The sequence below is a fragment of the Piliocolobus tephrosceles genome, chromosome 1 (genome assembly GCF_002776525.5).
Source record: "Piliocolobus tephrosceles isolate RC106 chromosome 1, ASM277652v3, whole genome shotgun sequence".
NCBI lineage: Eukaryota > Metazoa > Chordata > Mammalia > Primates > Cercopithecidae > Piliocolobus > Piliocolobus tephrosceles.
In genome coordinates, this window is record NC_045434.1 from 27,594,434 (window position 1) to 27,616,461 (window position 22,028).

Below are 22,028 nucleotides of genomic sequence, written 5' to 3' on the forward strand. Positions count from 1 at the left end.
ATTTTTTCATAATTTTTTATAGCTATCCATGTTTAGATATACAATGTTACTCCATTATTTTAATTGCTATTTCCATTGTATGAAGAGATCACAATTTGTTTAATGTTAGAATTTTTTTTTCAATTTTTTTCTATCAAAACAAAGCAGTGAAAGTATTTTTAGAATGGTGGGGTAAGGACTTCTGCTGTACAGAAAGCATGGCTGCAGAGGCCTCAGGAAACTTTCATTCATGGCAGAAGGGGAAGCAGGCACATCTTACCTAGCTGGAGGAGGAAGAAGAGAGAGAAAAGAGATAGAAGGGGAAGGTGCTACTCACTTTCAAACAACCAGATCTCATGAGAACTCACTCACTATCAGGAGAGCAGCAAGGGGGGAAACCCACCCCAGTGACCCAATCACCTCCCACCACACCCCTCCTCCAACACTGGGAATTACAACTTGTCATGAGATTTGGGTGGGAACACAAATCCAAACCACATCATTCTGCCCTTGGCCCCTCCCCAATCTCATGTCCTTCTCACACTGCAAAATACAATCGTCTCTTCTCAACAGTTCTCCAAAGTCTTAACTCATTTCAGCATTAACTCAAAAGTCCAAAGTCTCATCTGAGACAAGTCTAGTGTCTTCTGTCTATGAGCCTGAAAAATCAAAAACAGTTAGTAAGTTAGTAACTTCCAAGTTACAAAAACAGTAAGTTAGTAACTTCCAAGATACAATGGTAGTACAGGCATTAGCTAAATATTCCCTTTCTAAAAGGGAGAGATCAGACAACACAAAGGGGTTACAGGTGCCATGCAAGTCTGAAACCAAGCAGGGCAGTCTTTAAATCTTAAAGCTCCAAAATAATCTCCTTTGACTCCATGTCTCAAATCCAGAAAACAATGACATAAGGGGTGGGCTCCCAAGGCCTTGGACAGCTTTGCCCCTGTGGTTCTGCAGGGTATTGCCCTCACGGCTGGTTTCCCAAGTTTGTACTGAGTGCCTGCAGACTTTCCAGGTGCACAGTACAAGCTGTTGGCAGATCTACCATTCTGGGGTCTGGAGGACAGTGGCCCTCTTCTCACAGCTCCACTAGGCAGTGCCCCAGTGAGGACTCTATGTGAAGGTTCCAACCCCACATTTTCTCTCTACCCTGCTCTAGTAGAAGTTCTCCATGAGAGCTGTGCTGCCACAGCAGACTGCTGCCTGAACATCCAGGCATTTCCATATATTATCTGAAATCTAGGCATTGGCTCCCAAGCCTTAACCCTTGTCCCCTGCGACCCTGCAGGCTTAACACTATGTGGAAGCCAGCAAGGCTTATGGTTTGCATATTTTGAAGCAGTGGCCTGAGATGTACCTGGGGCTCTTTTAGCCACAGTGGTAGCTATAACAGCTGGGACACAAAAAGCAGTGTCTCAAGGTTGCTCAGGGCAATGGGGCCCTAAGCCTGGCCCTTAAAACCATTCTTCTTTCCTAGGACTCTAAGTCTGTAATGGGAGGGACTGCCCTGAAGATCTCTGAAATGTCTTCAAGGCATTTCCCCCATTGTCTTGGCTATTAACATTTGGTTCCTCTTTACTTATGTAAATGTCTGCAGTTGGCTTGAATGTCTCCCCAGAAGATTGGTTTTTCTTTTATACCACATGGTCAGGCTGCAAATTTTCCCAATGTTTATGCTCTGCTTCCCTTTTTAAGTTCCAGTTTCAGACTATCTCTTTGCTTAGGCATACGGGCATATACTGTTAGAAGCAGCCAGGTCACATCTTAAATGTTTTGCTGCTTAGAAGTTTCTTGCACCAAATTCCCTAAATCATCACTCTCAAGTTCAAGCCCAATAAGGTCCTCATGGCCATCTGAGACCTCCTCAGCCTAGCCATCTCTGTCCCACTGTCAGCATTTTGGTCAAAACCATTCAAGTCTCTAGGATGTTCCAAACTTTCTCTCATCTTCCTGTTTTTTCTGAGCCAACCAGACTGTTCCAACCTCTGCTTGTTACCCAGTTCCAAAGCTGCTTCCACATTTTCAGGCATCTTTATAACAATGCACTGGAACAGGAATTAAAAGAAATTAAAAATGTGTAAGCAAAAACTCAGTTGTATGTAAGAAAACCCAATTCCCCCTGAAGAAGAGAAAGAGCTGGGGTCCTTTAAAATTAACTGCCTGCTTTTCTGCAGCTAGTGAGTCTTATCTCTCCCTTTCCCAGGCATTGTGAAGACCCTGTTTCTCTAGCTGTGCAGCTGCAAGGTCACTAAACAGATAATCTCAAGTTATAAAACATGTTGTTCCTTGAAAAGTAAGAAATAACGTAACGCATGTCTTAATTGAATAACTGTCTTTGTTTCTTGCTTCTGTAATATGCTTCCCCTGTGCATATCGCCCCCTGCTCCACAAAATACTTAAAAGGTAACTGGACTGTTTGTTGAGGGCTCAGTCCATTGGATGTTAATCTGACTGGGACGGTGCACCTAAATAATTAAATAATTCCTCCTCAACCCCTCCGTCTCTCTGATTCCTTAATTATCCCACTGCAGCACCACTGCTAGGTACTAATTTTCTATAGTAGTCTGTTCTCACACTGCTTTAAAGAAATATCTGAGACTGGGTAATTTATAAATAAGGTTTAACTAACTCACTGTTCCACAGGTTGTACAGAAAGCATGACTGGGGAGGCCTCAGGAAACTTTCAGTCATGGCTGAAGGGGAAGCAGCACATCTTACATGGCCAAAGCAGGAGGAAGAGAGAGAAGAGGGAGGCTAGAAGGAAGTCAGATGACAACAAAGAACCATAAAAATAAATTACTGGGCCGGGCGCAGTGGCTCACGCCTGTAATCCCAGCACTTTGGGAGGCTAAGGCAGGTGGATCATGAGGTCAGGAGATCGAGACTATCCTGGCTAGCACTGTGAAACCCCGTCTCTATGATAAGACAAAAAAATTAGCTGGGTGTGGTGGCACGTGCCTGTAGTCCCAGCTACTCAGGAGGCTGAGGCAGAAGAATGGCGTGAACCCGGGAGGTGGAGCTTGCAGTAAGCCGAAATTGAGCCACTGCACTCCAGCCTAGGCAACATAGCCAGACTCCATCTCAAAAAAGAAAAAAAATGTCTATTACCAACTGAGAATTCTATACTTGGCCAAACTATGCTTCAGAAAAAAAAAAGAAAGAAAGAAAGAAAAAATTAAGTATTCACAAGTAAAGTAAGATTGTTTTTCTATCTGATCTGCCCTATGAGAAATACTGAAGATATTGTCTCAGGCTGAAATAAAAGAATACTAGATAGTAACTCAAGTCTACACAGAGAGCACACTCATAAACTACAGAGGTAGTTTAAAAGTATTTGGTTTTGTTCTCCTATTATGCTTAAAAAAAAAAACAGCATAAAGCAATAATTATAAAACTAGGTTGATGGGATTATAATGTTTAAATATATGTATGTATAACATGTATGTGTGCGTGTGTGTATGTGTATGTGTGTGTGTGTGTATATATTTATAGTGTGCATCACAATAATAGCAGAAAGGATGAAGGAGGAAACCAGGTGTACTGGAGCAAAACCTTTGTATGTTATTGAAACTAAATTAGTATTGATTCAAACTACATTGTTTTAGACTAATGTTGTAATTGTAAGCCCAGAACAAACAAAGTTTGACAATTCACACTTCCTGATTTCAAAACTTACTACGAAGACACAGTAATCAAGACAGTGTGCTACCGGTATAGGAAAAACATATAGATCAATGGGATACAATTAAGTTCAGAAATAAACCATTTTAGTCAATTCATTTTTTACAAAGATGTGAAGACAATTAATCAGGAAAAGAATCAACTTTTTAACAAATTGTACTGAGACAACTGAATATCCGGATGCAAAAAATAAAATTAGACCCCTACCTCACACTATATACTAAAACTAATTCAAAATGAACCTAAAACCTAAATGTAAGGCATAAAACTATAAAACTCTTAGAAAAGTTCTAAATCTAATCTCTGTGAAGTTGGGCCAGCAAATGCAGGCAATGTCTTTTTTTTTTTTTTTTTTTTTTTAGTTATGATACCAAAAACACAGACAACAAAAGAAAAAGAACGGCAAACTAAATTTCACTTAAATTTAAAACTTTTGTGCTTCAAGAGACACTGTCAAGAAAATGTAAAGGCAGCCCACAGAAAAGGTAGAAATATCTGCAAATTATGTATCTGATAAGAGACTAGCATCTAGAATATATAAAATATCACAACTCAATAAAAACCAAACAACCTAATCAGAAAAAGTCATACATTGTATAAATCTATTTACATAAAATTTCCAAAAGACAGAAAGAAGACTAGTAGTTGCCAGGTACTTGGGGAAGAGTGAGGGAGAATGTCTGCTAACAGGTACAGGGTTTCTTTGGAGGTTGTTCTTAATGAAAATGTTCTAAAATTAGATAGTAATGATGGTTGTATACCTCTGTAAATATATTTAAAATGATTGAATTATATACTTTAAGATGATAAATGTTATGGTATGTGAATTATATCTTAATAAATCTATTATAAAAAGTGCTACAATAAACATCCTTCCCCATGTCTCTCAGTGCATCAATTGTATACATGTTTATACACTCTATGGACCTACAGCTGGAAATTCTGGGTTGTAGATTTTCGGTTTTGCTAGAACTTGACAAATTTTTCTACAAACTAGTTATATCCATTTATAATCCCACCAGTCATGTGAGAAAGTTCAAGTTTCTTTTATCTTATTTGAAATTATCATTTTTTATTATTTTTACTTGTATTTTAGTATTTTTTAACTTATTAGCTGAGAAATAATATTTCAGTGGTTTGTTTTTTCATAACTTCAAGTGAGATTACAAATCTTTTAAAATATTTATTGGCCATTCAGTTTTCCTTTTCTGTGAATTTTCTATTCTTATCTTTTGCCCAGCTTCTACTGGACTGTTGGTCTGCAGAACTACCTTTCAGTGCTGGTAACATAGAAACCAGAAACTTTCCCACCCCTCAATAATGATAGGTGATCATTTGTAGCCACTTGGGCATGCCAGTACATTCTACCACATTCATTCCAGAATGGAATCTTTGAAATATATGGTTGCCATGACAAGTGTCAACATTTCAAAGAATTTGCTTGCTTGATAACTATCTAGAGTATTTTACCTGTTGGCTAAGAGGTAATATACTAAAATTTCTCTTCACTACTTTGTCTCATCAGTGATTACAGAGAAGTTACAAATATGTAAGTGAATTCCTATTAATATTTCAGTCAGTCAAAAGCTTGCCTTTTTTTCTAATTCTGACTATTTTTCTTAATTTTTGTTCTGTTAAGAGAAAGAATTATTAATACATTAGAAAATTACATTACTGGCTGGGTATGGTGGCTCACGCCAGTAATCCCAGCACTTTGGAAAGGCTGAGGCAGGTAGATCATGAGGTCAGGAGATTGAGATCATCCTGGGCAACTTGGTGAAACCTTGTCTCTACTAAAAATACAAAAATTAGCCGGGTGTGGTGGCAGGTGCCTGTAATCCCAGCTACTCAGGAGGCTGAGGCAGGAGAAACACTTGAACCCGGGAGGTGGAGGTTGCAAAAAAAAAAAAAAGAAAATTATATTACTGAGGGCCCTCATCCAGAAATCTTACCAAATTTACCAATTGGAAGAATTCATCTTTATTAATTAAATCTCCTAACTTCATGCCTTACTAGTAAGGGTTCTCTTATTAGTAAGGATAAGAGAAACCACAACTATATAGATAAATATATTTATTATAAGGTATTGGTTTACACAATAATAGAAGCTAGGAAGTCCTAGATTCTGCTTTCTGCAAGACAGAGACCGAGGAGATCCAGTGGTGCAGTTTGAAGGCCTGAGAGCAAGAGAATTGATGATAAAAAGTCCAGCCTGGTTCTGAGGATTTAGAACCAGAGCACTGAGGGCAGCAGATTTGTGTATGAACTCAAGTAGTCAGGCAAAGAGAAAACTAAGCATTCTTCTGCCTTCTTGTTTTATTCAGGCCCTCAAAGGATTGGAAGATGTTGACCCACATTAGGGAGTGTCATCTCCTATACTCAGAACACCAATTTAAATGCTAATCTCTTCTGGAAATACCCTCACAGACATACCCCAAAATAATGTTTACCAGATATCTGGGCATACTATGGCTCACTCAGTTTGACACATAATATTAACTAACTATAATGAGTTCCCACATTGAAAAGTTGGAACCCATATACATATCCTTAAGCCATATTTAATCTCCAAATAAAGTCAATAACAAGCTCATAATTCCATTTAACATGTTGAAATGTAGCACGATTGATAAGGAATCAGAGAGACCGATGGGGTTGAGGAGAATATTTATTATTTAGGTACACTGGCCCAGTCGGATTAACATCCAAAGGATTGAGCCCTGGGCAAAGAGTTAAGTTACCTTTTAAGCATTTCGTGGGGCAGGGGGAAATCTGTGCAGGGGGAAGCATATTAGAGAAGTGAGAAACAAAGACAGTTATTCAATTAATTGAGACATGCATCACATCATTTCTTACTTTTCAAGGAAAAACATGTTTTACGACTTGAGTTTATCTGTCTAGTGACCTTGCACCTGTACAGCTAGAGAAACAGGGTCTTCACAATGCCTGGGAAAGAAGACGAGATAAATCTCACTAGCTACAGAAAAATAGGCAGTTAATTTTGAGGACTCCAGCTCTTTTTCTTTCTCAGGGAGAATTGCGTTTTCTTACATACAACTGAGTTTCTGCTTACACATTCTTTAATTTCTTTCAATTCCTGTTCCTACATATGTCCTGCATACAAATGAAAATGCACTAAACCCTTATCAGAGGAGGAGATAAAGTCCTTCAGCGATGTTTACTCTCTCCTTGATGTCCTGTAACTTAAATAATATGATGTAACATTAACAATACTTAAATACTAGAATATGAAGTCATTACATTTTATATGTGATAAGAGAATAAGAAAAGAAAAAAATATTTGCTAATATATACACACAGATATGTATTCAGAACAAAATTAAGAGGAAATACTAAGAGACACACTAAGGGATCTTTTGTATTGTAGATATACTCTTCCTTCCCTCCATAATGGAATAGTAGTCCACTTTCTCTTTAGTAGTGTGGATCAGTCAGTCCAACCAGCACCATAACTCCCTTCTTAGCCTGTTGACTCAGAAGCACAAGGAGACCAAGGTGGCCAGGTGGCAGTCTTGACTTCCAGTTTAATGGAAGTATTGTTGTGTCCCCTGATGGAATAATTCTTCCCTCCAGAACTGAGATCTCTAAGACAGCAGAGCATAATGTCACAAGAACAGGAAGCTAGTGGGTCACTAAGGATAATAGTGAGTGGTGCAACTCCTATTTTCACCCCTTGATCAATAGACCCAGGAATCCTGGTTATGGAAGAAATAGCACTATAAATTGAACACATTCAGAGCATATTCAGTTTTCTGGAGAATCTTGCCCCAGCCCTTCTAGGTATTGACATCTAGCTGGTGATATAACTGAGTCTTCAAAAGGTCATTCCACCATTCCGTCAATCAAGTAGCTTTAGGATGGTGGGGAACATGGTAAGACTAGTGAACTCCATGAGCATAAGCTGATTGCCCCATTTCTTTTGCTGTGAAGTGAGTTCCTTGATCGGAAGCAATGCTGTGTGGAATAACATGATGGTGGATAAGACATTCTATAAGTCCACAAATGGTAGTTTTAGCAGAAGCATTGCATACCTGCAAGGCAAATCCATATCCAGAGTGTCTATTTCAGTAAGGACAAAATGCCTCCTCTTCTATGATGGAAGCAGTCCAATGTAATCAACCTGGCACCAGGCAGCTGGCTGATCACTCTGGGCCATATCAAGGACTCAGTGTTTTACTCTGCTACTGGCATATTGGCCACTCAGTAGTGGCCATAGCTAGGTTATCCTTGACAAATGAAAGTCCATGTTGCTGGACCCATACATAACTTACATTCCTGACACTATGGCTGCTTTGATCATGAGATTGTTGGGTAATGACAATAGTAGCTGAAGAAAGAGCCCAATTGGTATCTACAGAATGTGTCATCCTATCTACCTGATTATTAAATAAGCCTCAGCTGAGATCGCCCTTTGGTGACTATTTACTGGAAACACAAATATCTTTAAACCTTTTGCCAATTCAGAGATGTCTATCCACATATCTCTTCCTCAAATTTCTTCATCAATTTTCCATCATGTTCCTTCCAAGTTTCTGACCATCTAGAAAAATAATTGGCCACAGCCTATGAATCAGTATATAATCACACATCTGGCTATTTCTCCTTCCAATCAAAGTAAAAAATCAGATTCAGTGCTCGAGGTTCTGCCTACAGGGAGGATTGCACTGCTTGGGGTTTTGCCCACTGGGAACATTTCTCTTGACCATTGTCCTTCAGAGATGTCCCAAAAGGGGGCTATCGGGATACAGTCATCCACTTTCAAGTTGTATCTGTATATCATGTAGAACCATCTGTAAACCAGGCTGTTTTCTTCCTCTGTCAATTGATCATAGGGAACTCCCCATGAGGCCATAGTTGCAGGCAAATAAAGAGAAGGCAGGGTAGCAGGAGGAAGGATCATGGGCTTTTGACCACTTCTTTATGTAATTGACTTGTGCCTTCAAGACCTGCTCATGCCTGATCACATATATCACTTCCATTTGATGATGGAATACTTCTGTGCACACCCAATATTATGGCTTGGTGGGTGGTATAACACCAAGTTCATGATAAGCAGCTCAGGTCACATGGTAACTTGGTGCCACATGGTCAAGCATTCAGTCTCCACTAAGGCCTAGTAGCATGTCAAAGGCTGTTTCTCAAAAGACGACTAATTATCTGCAGAGGAGAGTAAGGCTTTGCTCCAAAATCCTGGGGGCTTGCACTTAATTCACTGCCAAAGGCTCCAAAGAGCATCACTATCTGCCACTGATGCATCAAGCACCATTGGATCTGCTGGATCCTATTGTCCAAGTACCAGAGCAGATTGTACAGCAGCCTGGACCTGTTTCAGAGTCTTCTTTTATTATGGGTTCCATTTAAATTAGCAGCTTTTTAGATCACTTGGTGAATGTGCTGGAGTAACACACCCGGATGAGAAATATGTTGCCTAAAATCTGTAGAGGCCCATTGAGCATTCTGCTTCTTTTTTGATTTTAGGAGGTGCCAGATGCAACACGTTACCTTTAACCTTACAAGGGATTTTTCAACATGCTCCACACTACTGGACTCCAAGAAATTTCGCTGAGATAGAAGGCCCCTGAATTTTTGTCAGATTTATTTCCCACCCTCTGGCACACAGGGGTCCTGCCATAAGTTTAGAATATTGCTACTTCTTGTTCAGAAAGTCCAGTAAGCACGACGTCATCAATGTAATGAATCAGTGTGATGTTTGTGGTTGGGCAAGTGATCAAGACTCCTGAAAACTAAATTATGACATAGAGCTGGAGAGTTGACATGCCCCTGTGGTAGAACAGTGAAGGTGTATTGCTGGCCTTGCCAGCTGAAGACAAACTGCTTCATGTGCACCTTACTGAAAGGGATGGAGAAATAAAGCATTTGCCAGATTGATAGCTGCATTCCAGGTACCAGGGAATATGTCAATTTGCTCAAGCAATGAAATCACACCTGGGACAGCAACTGCATTTGGAGTTGCCACCTGGTTAAGTTTATGGTAATCCACTGTCATTCTCCAAGATCTATCTTCTTCACAGTCCAAATAGATAATTTAAATGGGGATGTGGTGGGAATGACCACCTCTGAATCATTCAAGTCCTTGATGATGGCACTAATCTCTGCAATCCCTCTAGGAATGCAGTATAGATTCCAGCTTACTATGTTCCTAGGTAGAGGCAGTTCTTGTGGCTTCCATGTGGCTTTTCTCACCATAATATCCCTCACTTCGCAGCTCCAGCAAGCAGCATGGGATTCCACTAGCTACTCAGCATGTCTATTCCAATTACGCATTCCAGAACTGAGAAAATAATCTCAGTTATAACAAATAACTCTGTACTAACCCAGAATGGATTTGGGGACACGCTGGACCCATTGTTAGAAGGACCTGAGCTACACTCCATTGATCTCCTGACCTTCCTAATTCCCTATTCTGAGTGGAGGGTCAGAATGATATTTTGGGTCTCCCTCAATTATTGTCATTTCAGAACCATTGTCTAGTACTTCCCAAAAGTTCTGATTATTTCCTTTCACCAAGGCACACTTACCCTGGAAAAGGCCATAGGTCCCTTTGTGGCAGTCTGGGAGAAAGATTCACAGTGTAAATTTTGGTAGTATACTAAGGTCCTTCTTCAAAGGGACCCCGCCTCCCCTTCACTAAAGGAATTCTGGGTTTATAAGCCAGCTTAGGTCTGGGAAATGATTGAGGAATCATGACTCAATTTTTTATTTAGGTTAGGTTTGTGTTCACTTGACTAGAACTTTTGTGCTTACACAAATCAAATAAGAATTTAATAGGCCTCCTATCTGTTTAACTGCTAGGAACACCATGATCAACTAGCCAATACCATAGGTTCACAAGAGTCAGACTATTTTGACTGCTGCTTTGAGTTTTTGTTATTCATTAAGGCAACCACACTCATCTTTCCATTGGCTGTTGAGCTCGCCCCTTTGCCCCTGCCACCCTGAAATCCAATTATCCTCATCATATTTATATTTCTCCATTCAATGGCTGCAGTTTCCACCATGGTAGGGTCTGATCTACAGAAAAGAGCAAGCACAGAGCTCCTCAAGGATGCTGGGACTTCCCTCACAAATTGTTTGCTGTAGTGGTGAAAGATGTGTCTTCTGGACACTCCCAGCATGAGGGACTAGGTCTTAAATGACAAATTCACTCTAACATTCCAATCTCCCTAAGCCCTTGAATCCCTTTTCTGCATTAAGCTATACAGGTCTGGCATTTCTAACTTTCTCCTCATGGGCCACTTTTTAGTCCATGTTTTAGCCAATCAGCAAAACAAGTAGTTAGAGCCATTTCTAATTCCCTGAGCTGCACCATTAAATGCAGAATCTCTGCTTAGTGAGCCCATATCAATACATTTGGCCTAATTCAACTTTCTGTTTCTTCCTCCATTATCCCACTGCTTTAATATCCATTTCCAAACAGGTTCTCTGGATTTCTGCTTGTAGAAATAAGAAAACTCAAGTCATTCTTTTGGAGTATAGCACATTTCTCATGGGTCACACCTTGTACCTTGACTTTAGGGACCCTCTGGAATTTGAGTTTAGTTACGGGTCTAGAAGCAAAGAAGAGTGGTAGGAGTGGGTCCCCTGAGAAGACTCAGCATTATCTTGCTTGGCAACTGCCTCAGGGGAGGCAATTACAGTTTCCTCCAGCAATGTAGAGTAGACACACACACACACACACACACACAGACAGAAAGACAGAGAGACAGAGAGAGAGAAAAGAGAATACCAATAATTTTATCAAGGGTAAAATTTTAGATCTGTCCTAAAATTTCTTTCTGTATGTCTTTAATCCTGTGATAAATTTTAAGAAACTTTTGTTAAAGCAAAGTCTTTGATAGGGTAGAGGCCAGTAACATACATTTACTAAAATATGGGATATTTAAAAACAGCAAGGAAAGCACTCCAGTTATGGAGTAACAGCTGAATTGTATGGAAATATGACATGCCTGGAATAGGGCTTTTGTTCACATGTTTGGACCCAGAGATACCTCCCTGGATAGCTGACTGACGCTTTTCCCGGGTGATATGGATGTGAGGAAAGCAAGGTGAGTAGCTTAGACAGAGAAAGGGGAATGGAATGCATACATTAAGTAAACCTTCTTTGGTTCTGGTTTTGAACCAAGGATAAGCTGGTGAAGCTGAACTAAACAAGAAATCACACAAACAAGCTGTTGTTGCTTGCAGGTGGGCCAGGGTAAAGGAGGCCAATTCTGCAGTAGCTCTAATGCTGCCAGGGTGAAATAGTTGGGGAAAAGTAAAGCTAAAAGAGCAAATTTACACATACTATGCTGGATCAAGAGGAACATTCCTCCAGGTGAAAGTCTTGAAAATATTTGATTTGGAAGTAGCCCAATTTATTCTAATAAGCAATAATTTTTAAAGAATCAATACAGGATCTAAACAAATATTTTACAAGAAAAAAGTAGAAAAGTAAAAAAATCAATGACAATTAAAACTGGAAAAATATCAAACAGCAGATGAAAAACTGTTTTAATTTAATGGAGTGATTTTATCTATAAAATGTGATCTCAAAGTAGATATATAAGAATTTAGGAAAGATATAGTGCAGCTCAGGAAAAAAATGGAATGTTAAAAATACTCTGAAGAGGCCAAAAGCAATGTTGGAAACAGTGCAAAGAAAATGAATATTGCTAAAAATGTGCTAAGGAGAATTAAGGACCAGACTGAGGTAAGCTAGAAAGGCTTCAGAAATGAGATAAAATATAAGCATAACTGGTATCACTAAAGAAGAGAACCAAAGTAACAGAGGAGAAGACAATATGTAAATAAAATTTAATAAAATGTTCCATGAACATATAGATTCAAAAGCAGACTATGTCCTTAGAAAAATTAAGTCAATCAAAGATGAGCTCTTTCCTTGTAAAGTTACTTCATTTCAAAAATAAACAAGGAATCCTTTGGAAATCCAGAGAGGGAGAAAAAGGTTCATTTGATCTATATAGGAGACAGAAAAAGTAGCTAACCTTAGCCTTTTCCACAACAATGCTAGATGACAATGGAACAATGTCTGTAAAATGCTTATGAAAACATTATAGCTCAAGAATATTATATGCAGCCAAACTTTAACTCAGTGTAACAGTCTTAATGTGAAAAAAAATCAAGGAATGTGATTCTCATGAGTCTCTCCTAAATAAAGTCAAAGAAAATGAACTTTAGCTCAACAAGAAATGAATGGGGAAAGTCTGGCAGTATGCACAGAATCTGCTTACATGAAGGGCTAAGACACAAAGGAAGTAGGATTATTGTTACATAACTGAATGTAAATATTCTACATCTTGAAAGTATAAAAGTGATATCACTAATAACAAGTATAACAAAAATAAAAGATAAGGGGAAAGGTAATAAGCACATTGATTTCATTTTTAAAACCTAGGGGTTATTAAAGTAAACAAGCAATATAAACACAAATGCATAAAGGTTTCACTAATAAAATCAACTAAAATTTTATGAGGAGTGACAGAGAAAATAGAAATGAACTAATTTCATCTTTGCTCATAGTTGGGAATCAACAGATTCTGTCTAAAGTTTTGAGGAATAAATATAAGAAGTTATTGTAATAATCCTAAACATCATCACAACAGGAATATAAACCTTTTGTATTAAAGAAACACACAAAAACACCACATCACACACATACAAAGTGAGGAGAAAAACATCAAATAATAAGATATTTCAAGGTAACAACAACAATAAAAGCACATATAAAATACAGTGACAAAATCTGTTATGGAATAAATGACAAGAGATTGAACTTACGTAGAAAGAGAAAGAAATATAGTTAAATCACTAATAAAGTCCAGCAATATGTTACATACTAGAAGCATTTAAAAAACAAAGTATCTCAGAAAGGTTGCATATAAAAAGATGGAAAAAAGGAATACCAAAAAAGTGTAAAGAACCACAAAGTAGGTGTTGAGATCATAATTCAGACAAACTTGAATTTCAAGCTTTAAAATAAGCTTTAAGGCAGTAAAGGTGATTTTTTAAATGTATCACATTATGAAAAAGTTCATAATCCATTACGATGATAAAATAATTATGAAAATCTATGTAGTAAGAAGAATTTTAAGATGGCTCCCAATATTCCTGTCCCCTAGTATCTACGTCTTATATCAATCCCTCCACTTGAAGCTGAAATATTAAGAAAGGAAGGGTATGGGATGAAGCTCTGAATATGATGGGAAATCATTCTCATGATATGAGATGTTATATATATCTCATGAGATATATGTTATATAATGTAGAAGAAGGAATTGTACAGCTATAATTAAGGTTACTAATCAGTTATCTTTGAGTTAAAAGGAAGAGTATTTGAGTAGCCTGCCCTAATCACATGACCCTTTTAAGTCTGGGTCTGGAGATTGGAGACAGAAGTCGGAAATTGGTAGCATGAGATGGCCTCTGGAACAGGTCATACTGCAAGAAACCACACACGGCTTCTAGATGCTGAGTATTGCCCTCAGCCACAGCCAGCAAAGTAATAGGGTCTTTAATCTGACAGCCTCAAACAATTGAATTTTCCCAACAATCTAACTGACTTTGAAAGAGAACTCTGAGCCTCAAATGAGAAAGCACTCCCAGTTGACATCCTGAGTCCATCTGTGTGAGACCCTGAGCAGACTACAGCTAAACTGAGACTGAACCTTCTGACATAAGACACTATAATAACTAGGTATTTTTAAGCCATTAAATTTGGATAAATTGATGCACAGCTATGGAAAATTAACACAGTCCATATATTATATATCATAGTACCATCTAAATTGATAGAGCAAAAAAAAACTGTAGGAAAGTTTCTGGTTTATGTATTAATACATGATACTCTTTTGCAGCATTAGTAGTAGAAGACTTTAATTCACCTCTGTCAGCATGTCGACAGGAATCCAAAAGCAAGTAAGGCTTTAGGACATAATAGATAGAGATAAGAGGAGGCATTTTTGTGTATATATGTGTGTATGAGTGACAGATGACAGAGAGAAAACTATACATTATTCTGTATCCATAATAACAAAGAATGTACCTTTTTTTCCCTAATGACCATAGAACATTCACAAACGTAACCATGTATTAGGCTAGAAATCTCTGTATAAATTCCAAAAAGTAGAAATAAAAGACATATTATCTGATTACAGTGCAAAAATTTAGAAACTAACAATGAATTTATGAAATAAGCGAAAAACAACCTATCACTTGTCAAGTAAACTTTCTTTTAAACAATTCTTGGGTCAAAGAGGAAATTAATAGGAAACTACAAAGTATTGATAATACTACATATCAAACCCTATAGTATACATCCAAAGGGGTCACAGAGAAAAATTTACAGCCTTTAATACTTAGAAAAATAAACCAGAAAAAAATGAGAATAATGAAATCAAGTATTGAAAGCAAGAAGTTATACAAATAAAACAAAATAAATCTAAGGATGGCAGAAAGAAAATGACCCATATAAAGATGAAGTTGAATATTTGAATTCAGGAAGAGAAAAATAGTAGTACTAATAAATACATTCAAATCTTGTATTTTTTTTTCATGATGAGACAGGCAGGCATTCACTCTGTAATATTTTTTCCTCAAAGCTATATTCCCAGTCTAATTATGTGAAAAAAAATCAGATAAATCCAAATAGAGTTACATTTTACAAAATACCTAACCAGTACTCTTCAAAAAACTGTCAAGGTCATAAACAAGGAAAGACTGCTAAACTTTTAGAGATCAGAGGAAACTGGGGAGACATGCTGACTAAATACAGCATAGAATCCTGGACTGGATCCTATAACAAGAAAAGGATATTAGTGGAAAAATAGGTGAAATCCAAATAAAGTCTGAATTTTAGTTAATGTAATTGTAATAATGTTAATCTCTTAGTTTTGAAAAATGTGCCATGATTATGTAAGATTTTAGTTAACACTGGGGGGAACTGGTTGAAGGATACATGAGAATTTACTGTCTTTGTAACTTTCCTATAGATCTGAATTTAATAAAAAGTTTATTTTTTAGAAAAGAATCAAAGAAGATCTAGAAAATCTAAATATACCAATTAAAATAGAAGACATAAAATAATTATCAAAGGGCTACCTCCTCCAAGCAAGTAAAGGAAAACATAACAGGTTCTAAAAATTTCATAAGGCAATTTTATCAATCATTTCAGTAACTGATAACTCCACTTCTAATTCAATTATTTTGATAACATTGAAAATGTAAAAGCCCCTCATACTTTTTCCCATGAAGTTATAATTCAAACAAAATTATATTTTCTTTCCAATTTTAATATATGCATTTATTTCTATTTTAAAATAATATTTGATGGTACTTCCAGAAATGATAAATGATGGCCGTAGTAATGGTAACCTTTGTTTTATTCTTTACCTTAATAAGAATGCTCTATTTATTTTCTAATTACACCTGGTACCCTCTTTTTTATCTGTCACATTAAGACATGAACTACATAGCCATTTTATTTAAAAATGTTTTCAAGTTTATATTTAAAATCTTATAAACTTGGAACTCAAAAATTATTGTGTAGAATTTCTTCTTTAGCAATTAATGTTGAGAATTGTATTATAGATTCTCTTTTATTGAACCATCCTCTATGTAATAAATACTACTAGGGTACTGTGTTTCATTCTTTTAATGTGCTGCCATAGTCTGCCTGCTAATCTTTTTGTTAAGTGTTGTCCAGTAATACTCACAGTAAATTTGTCTATAGTTTTAGTGTGTGTGTGCATGTCCTTGTTGGGCTTTGACATTAAGGTCATAGTAGCTTCAGGTTTGGAAATCAGGCCCCACTAAGACGATAAGAGGCTATGTTCATTCCTTTTTAACTAATCTCCTTCTTTCTGGCTGGTGAGTAGTCTCCAGATTCTGCATTACAGTGTGAAATGGCACCACATGGTAAGTGATATTCTATAAGGATATCAATGTAATTGAAATCTCTTGGAAAAAAATAACTTTTTAACTGTTTCCATTACAAGGATGTTACAAGTAATGTTTAAAGTACATGTGTTGGGGTAGAAAGGGGAAAAAAGGCAATTTGGTTAAAAATTGTTTTTACCTGTATGTCCCTGCAGCGTCATTTCTTCTTCACTCTCTCATGCTCCTGAAAATGACCTTCAGTACTAATTTAAAAGGATGAAACTCTTTACCAATGCTACTATTTATCCCACCCATCCTCCATCAACTGACTGGTCTCTAGGAGAGTCTCCTCACTCATATTTTACCTTCCATCATCACTGTGGAAACCCTTCCCATCAAACTGAAGCCCTTTCTACCTAGCCTCTATTGAATGATATTATTTCCTTATTTGAGAGCCATTCTAGTCTGTATCTTTCCTTTTCCATTTATCTTATTATTTTCTAGATCTTTTGCAAATTTCTTGTCTTTGATCTCTTGAGAGCGGAGATTGTGACTATTCATCTTTGTGTTCTCTGCAGTGTGTAGCACGGTATTGTCTTAGTGGATATTCACGCAGTCATCTTTCAAAATTGTATTAAAATTCTGAACCTCTAATAGACCCTACCATCATTTTAATCCACATCCAAATTAATACAGAAGAAATAGGGGAGGGCTACCATAAGAAAATATGTAATCTTCTACCTTTAGAAAGGAAATACTTCAGTGTGGATATTAAAACTTTTATAGACTTCCTTCATAATCCATAGGTCGAAGTTGCTGATAATTAAAGTAAAACATGAATAACATTTGGTGGATAAATTGATATTTCCAGCCAGGACATGAGGAGAGTTGTTAATAAAATCATATTCTATTACACAGGGTCATTTAATCCTTTCCCATTTGTATAGTTCATAGAGTCAGAAAGAGGCAGTTTAGAATTACACTCAATCGCTCATTCATTCATTCAATAAATATTTATTGATAATCTGCTATGCATTAAATATTATGCTATCTTTCTGAGAAACAAAGTAGAAGAAAACTCAAACACTAGCCCCAAATTCCTTACAGTCCAATGGGAGAGATTTACAAAAAACTCAGTAGTTAGAAACTGCAACAAGTTATGAAGAAGTTACAATATTCAGGAAATGATAGAAGTACATTTGGAGGGACATTCAAATAAGACTTTGAGCCAGACAAGATTTGAGCTGGACTTTGAAGGATGAGTAGAATGCCTAGATGAAGGTGAAGTACATTCCAAGAAGAGGAAACAGCACCTGTAAAGGCATGGAGAAAGAAAAAGCAACATACATTTGTAGAATTATAGATTTTAATTATGGTTCCCAAGGAAGCAGACTCTAAAATAACAGTGGATGTGCTCTTTGGATCAATACTTGGGGATTAGTAGTGGAGGCAAGGTGAAGGAAGCAGGATTAAGTACAAGGAGGTGTTGAATGGCAATGCACTTGCAAAATAGGTCTCAGCTACTTCTGCAGGGCGCTTTGTAACTGGCATGACCTTTCAAAGTTGACCTTCTTTAAGTCAATGAGGTTTGGTCTTTATTTCCCCATGTCAACTAGTCATTAGATGTAGGTTGCTCCCAGAGAGGGGATGTGATCTTAGGTAGGAAGGCTCTTTGGCTAAGGGAATTCTCAAGAATACTTACCTAAGAGCTCTCAGCTGCCAACATTTCCACAAGTTGTAGAAAGAGTATTTCAGTACTGAAATGAAGAGGGATGGTCTAAACAGCACCCTGCAGCATCCATCTAAGATAAAAGGTGTATCTAGAATGAAGACTAGTCAAGAGGAATGATAGGAGTTGTGGATGGAGAGGTAAGCACAGACTTAGTCATGAAGGTTCCTTTAAGCTTTGCTAAAAAGTTCAATACCTTGGTGACTTATTTAATCAGGAGAGTGGTGCTGCTGCAACAAAATTATAGATGATGAAACACATAGATACTCATTATAAGTAATAACAGACATCTGAGTTGAAGTGTATAATTAAGGGCTGACGGCTGTTGGGAACCCCTGCACCTGGGTCAAGTGGGCTGGTGCTTCAAAATTTAAAAACAAAAAACCAAAACACAGTGCAGTGGGGATCTTCTAGAACATGTAGCTGGACCTTGAAAGTGACACTCCCCTAGTAGATTGAGTTCTTCATCAGCAGGACTGTTGGGGGCACCACCTGCTGTGCCAGAACGAATCACCAACAGGAAGGGGACAATAAATTATTTCATGGATGGACCAAAAAGGAAACATATTTCCCCTAATTCCTCAGCCACCCACAACTCCAGAAATACAAAGACAGGGAAGATGAGAAAGGGAACAGAGTACAGAGAGGTGTGAGAGAGGGAAATCCCTTCCCCATTCCAATGATAGTAAAAATAGCTAAAACTTACATAGTACCGATGACATGTTAGGCAGATTCTAAGTGCTTTAAATGAATAACTCATTTAAACCCCACAACAGCCCTGTGGGGTAAGTACTACCTTGAAAATGGGGAAACATAGGCAGAAAGTGACCTGCCCATAGTCACATAGCTAGCAAGTGGCTGCAGAGTTGCTGTATACTGTGTTTACCCTAAAACCAAAATCCTTGCCTGTTCTGGGTATCAAGGAAGACTTTTGAACAAACAATAAAGTTGAAGATTTTAAATAAACAGGATTTAGTACTAACAATAATGATGAGACTGTATTAATAACGAAAACAAGATGGAGAATTAATGAAATCAGACTTAGAATAGTCCATAAGGGAGACAGCCATCTATCAGGGAAAGATAGGGCAAGGGAGTTGGCAGAGAAGAGGGACAGAGCACAGTGGCAGCAGTTACAGGAAAAAACATAGAACCAATTCCTATATATATATACCTTAGAGGCTAAAACTGCTCACAAAAGAGTATCATTAACATTCTTATATCTGCATATTCTATTGCTAGGAGAATGCACAGGAAAGCAGTAACAACTGTAGATTCTGGGGATGGAAATTAGAGGGTGGGAGCTAGAGAAGGGGAAGACTTGAAAACATTGTTCACTGTTTAGGCTTTTGTACTGTACTGCACATGCATGTGTATTATCTTTTCACACGTTCAAATAAATAAATAAATAAGGTATATTACTTTAAAAGTCCATTCAAAACATGCCTCTATGAATAATCTAAGTTTTATTGCTGGATCAAACTATATCTATATTTTGATGAAGTCTATATTTACAATCCATCTTTTGCTCTTGTAAAGGGGCTATTTACTATGTGTGTTTGTAAATGTCCCTCACCCTTAAATCCTCCATTTTGTTTTAACTTTTATTCTTTATTTTCTTTTAGCCTTTGTTTTTATATCATCAAATTGTTTTTCTTTGTCTCTAAGCCACTGAAAATTCCTTTTTTTTTCCCTAGTGTGGGAGGGGGTCCTGAAGAAAAAAATGGAAAGATACCTTCCTATGTGGATTTGAAGGAATTTTAAAATAGAGATTTGCTATCAGTTAGAGATGATCACACTAAATTTTGATCTAGTTACATGTATACACTATTAGAGAAGCACAATAGTCCAAACACAATTGTTGCCAGTAGTATGATAAGGAGTTTTATTAAAAATATAAAGTGCACAGAAAATTTAGAAAGTGCAAATAGTTAATTATGGCATTCCAATTACAGAAACAAATTAATCAACTCCATCAATTTGTCTCTATTGATGAATAACAGGAATTAGTGAACCAACTCCTAAGCATGCATAGTACAACTGTGGTTCCAAGAAAGCAAAAACTGGACTACCATTCCAGGTCTTAATTTGTTTTTCAGCAACAGAACCTACATTTCTCTTAGCTGTGGAAAAGGCCGACTTCAGAAACACAATTATATTCAAAAGAATGACACAGACTTAGGTTGGAAATAGGAGTTGCAAGAAGAGAGAAGGAGACAGTCAAATGGCTCGTTGGAAACAAAACATAAACTTGCTTGCTGTAGAAACTGAGTTCTTGCTAGCATTGAGGCATGTCTGGGCCACTCAAGATAAGGCAGGAGTAGCAGGATGGAAGAGCCTGCAGGGAAAGACACCTCCTAGCTGAAGATTATCAAGGTGTGTGAAAGTGATTCAAAGACAGTGGGCTAGTATGAGAGGTTGATGAGTGCTTCTCACTATATTAATAGCACAGTCCCAGCTGCTAAGTCCTACAAAGACAGGGCTGTTGTAAAAGAGTAAAACAATGACCATTTGAAAATGATGAGAGTGAATTCAGTCACCTGTGACTTTAGCTATAAAGTGAGAGCACCTTTTGTGCAGAACCTGGCTCTTTTGCTAATGGGTTACCGCAGCCATGGGGCTGTAATCAAGAAGCACTAGCAACAGCATCAATGCCTTTGACAGATGGCAGAGGCAGCAGCAGCAGCAAGCAGCAGCTTTTAACTTCAGCAGAGGTAGGCATTGCCAACACATCAAATTATAGCAGTAAAGGAGGTATCAGACAAATCTTTAACTACTGCAGATAGCTCAGATGTAAAACACAAAATCTTTTGTAATCTATCCACTTATTTTTTTTTTCAAAAATGTATTAGCTACTTTTAATTATTTACACTTTCAGAGGAACTTTGATATATACTTGTCAAATTCCTTCTAGAATTTCTCTTGGCATTTTGAGTTGAAACACTGAATTTACAGATTAATTCATGAATACTTCCTTAAACTATTGTCTTATCATTAGAAACATGTTTTCTTTCTGCTTATCTGAATATTTAGTAAAGTTTTTTCTTCATGCGGACTTCATACAATATCTTTAGAAGTATTTTATAAACAGTATTGAGTGTAAAATGTATGACTTGCAAATATATTCTCTCAGTATATGGTTTGTCTTATTTTTCTTAATGGTATCTTTTGAAGAGCAAGAGGTTTTCGTTTTGATCAAGTCCAACTTACCATTTTTTTCTATTTTGTGAGCCATGGTTTTCGTGCTGCATCTAAAAAGAAAAAAAACTTTTCCTAACCAAAAATGACTGTTTTCTTCTAAGGGTTTTATAGTTTTAGCCTTACATTTATATTTATGATCCATTTTGTGTAGGTGCGAGGTAAAGTATAAATTCATCTAACTGTATTAAACATCTTTTGTCCCATTCTTATGTTTGTAACATAAAGTCTTGCAGCATTGGCCCATACAGTTTCTAACTTCCAGAGCTTAACGAGATTTTCTTCATGAAGTGAATATATGATCAATTTCAAATGCTTTTATAGTTTTATTTTATACAAAATGGTATGCTCTTATTTTTAAAAGTCATGCAATGTAGATTAGGGAAAGAAAGAAAGAAAAGAAAAGAAAGAAAAGAAAGGAGGGGGGAAGGAATAGGAAGGAAAGGAAAAAGGAAAGGAAAGGAAAGGAAAGGAAAGGAAGGGAAGGGAAGGGAAGGGAAGGGAAGGGAAGGGAAGGGAAGGG

At 37.2% G+C, this 22,028-nt stretch overlaps 1 protein-coding gene across 1 annotated transcript in view; it reads left to right on the forward strand.

Annotated features, from left to right (window-relative positions):
* MROH9 (maestro heat like repeat family member 9) overlaps positions 1-22,028 on the forward strand; it is a 237,057-nt gene that overhangs the window by 100,591 nt on the left and 114,438 nt on the right. The window contains exon 2 of the mRNA XM_026447952.2: positions 20,888-21,021. Coding sequence (XP_026303737.2) covers positions 20,888-21,021 — 134 coding nt within the window. The remainder of the gene's footprint in view (positions 1-20,887; positions 21,022-22,028) is intronic.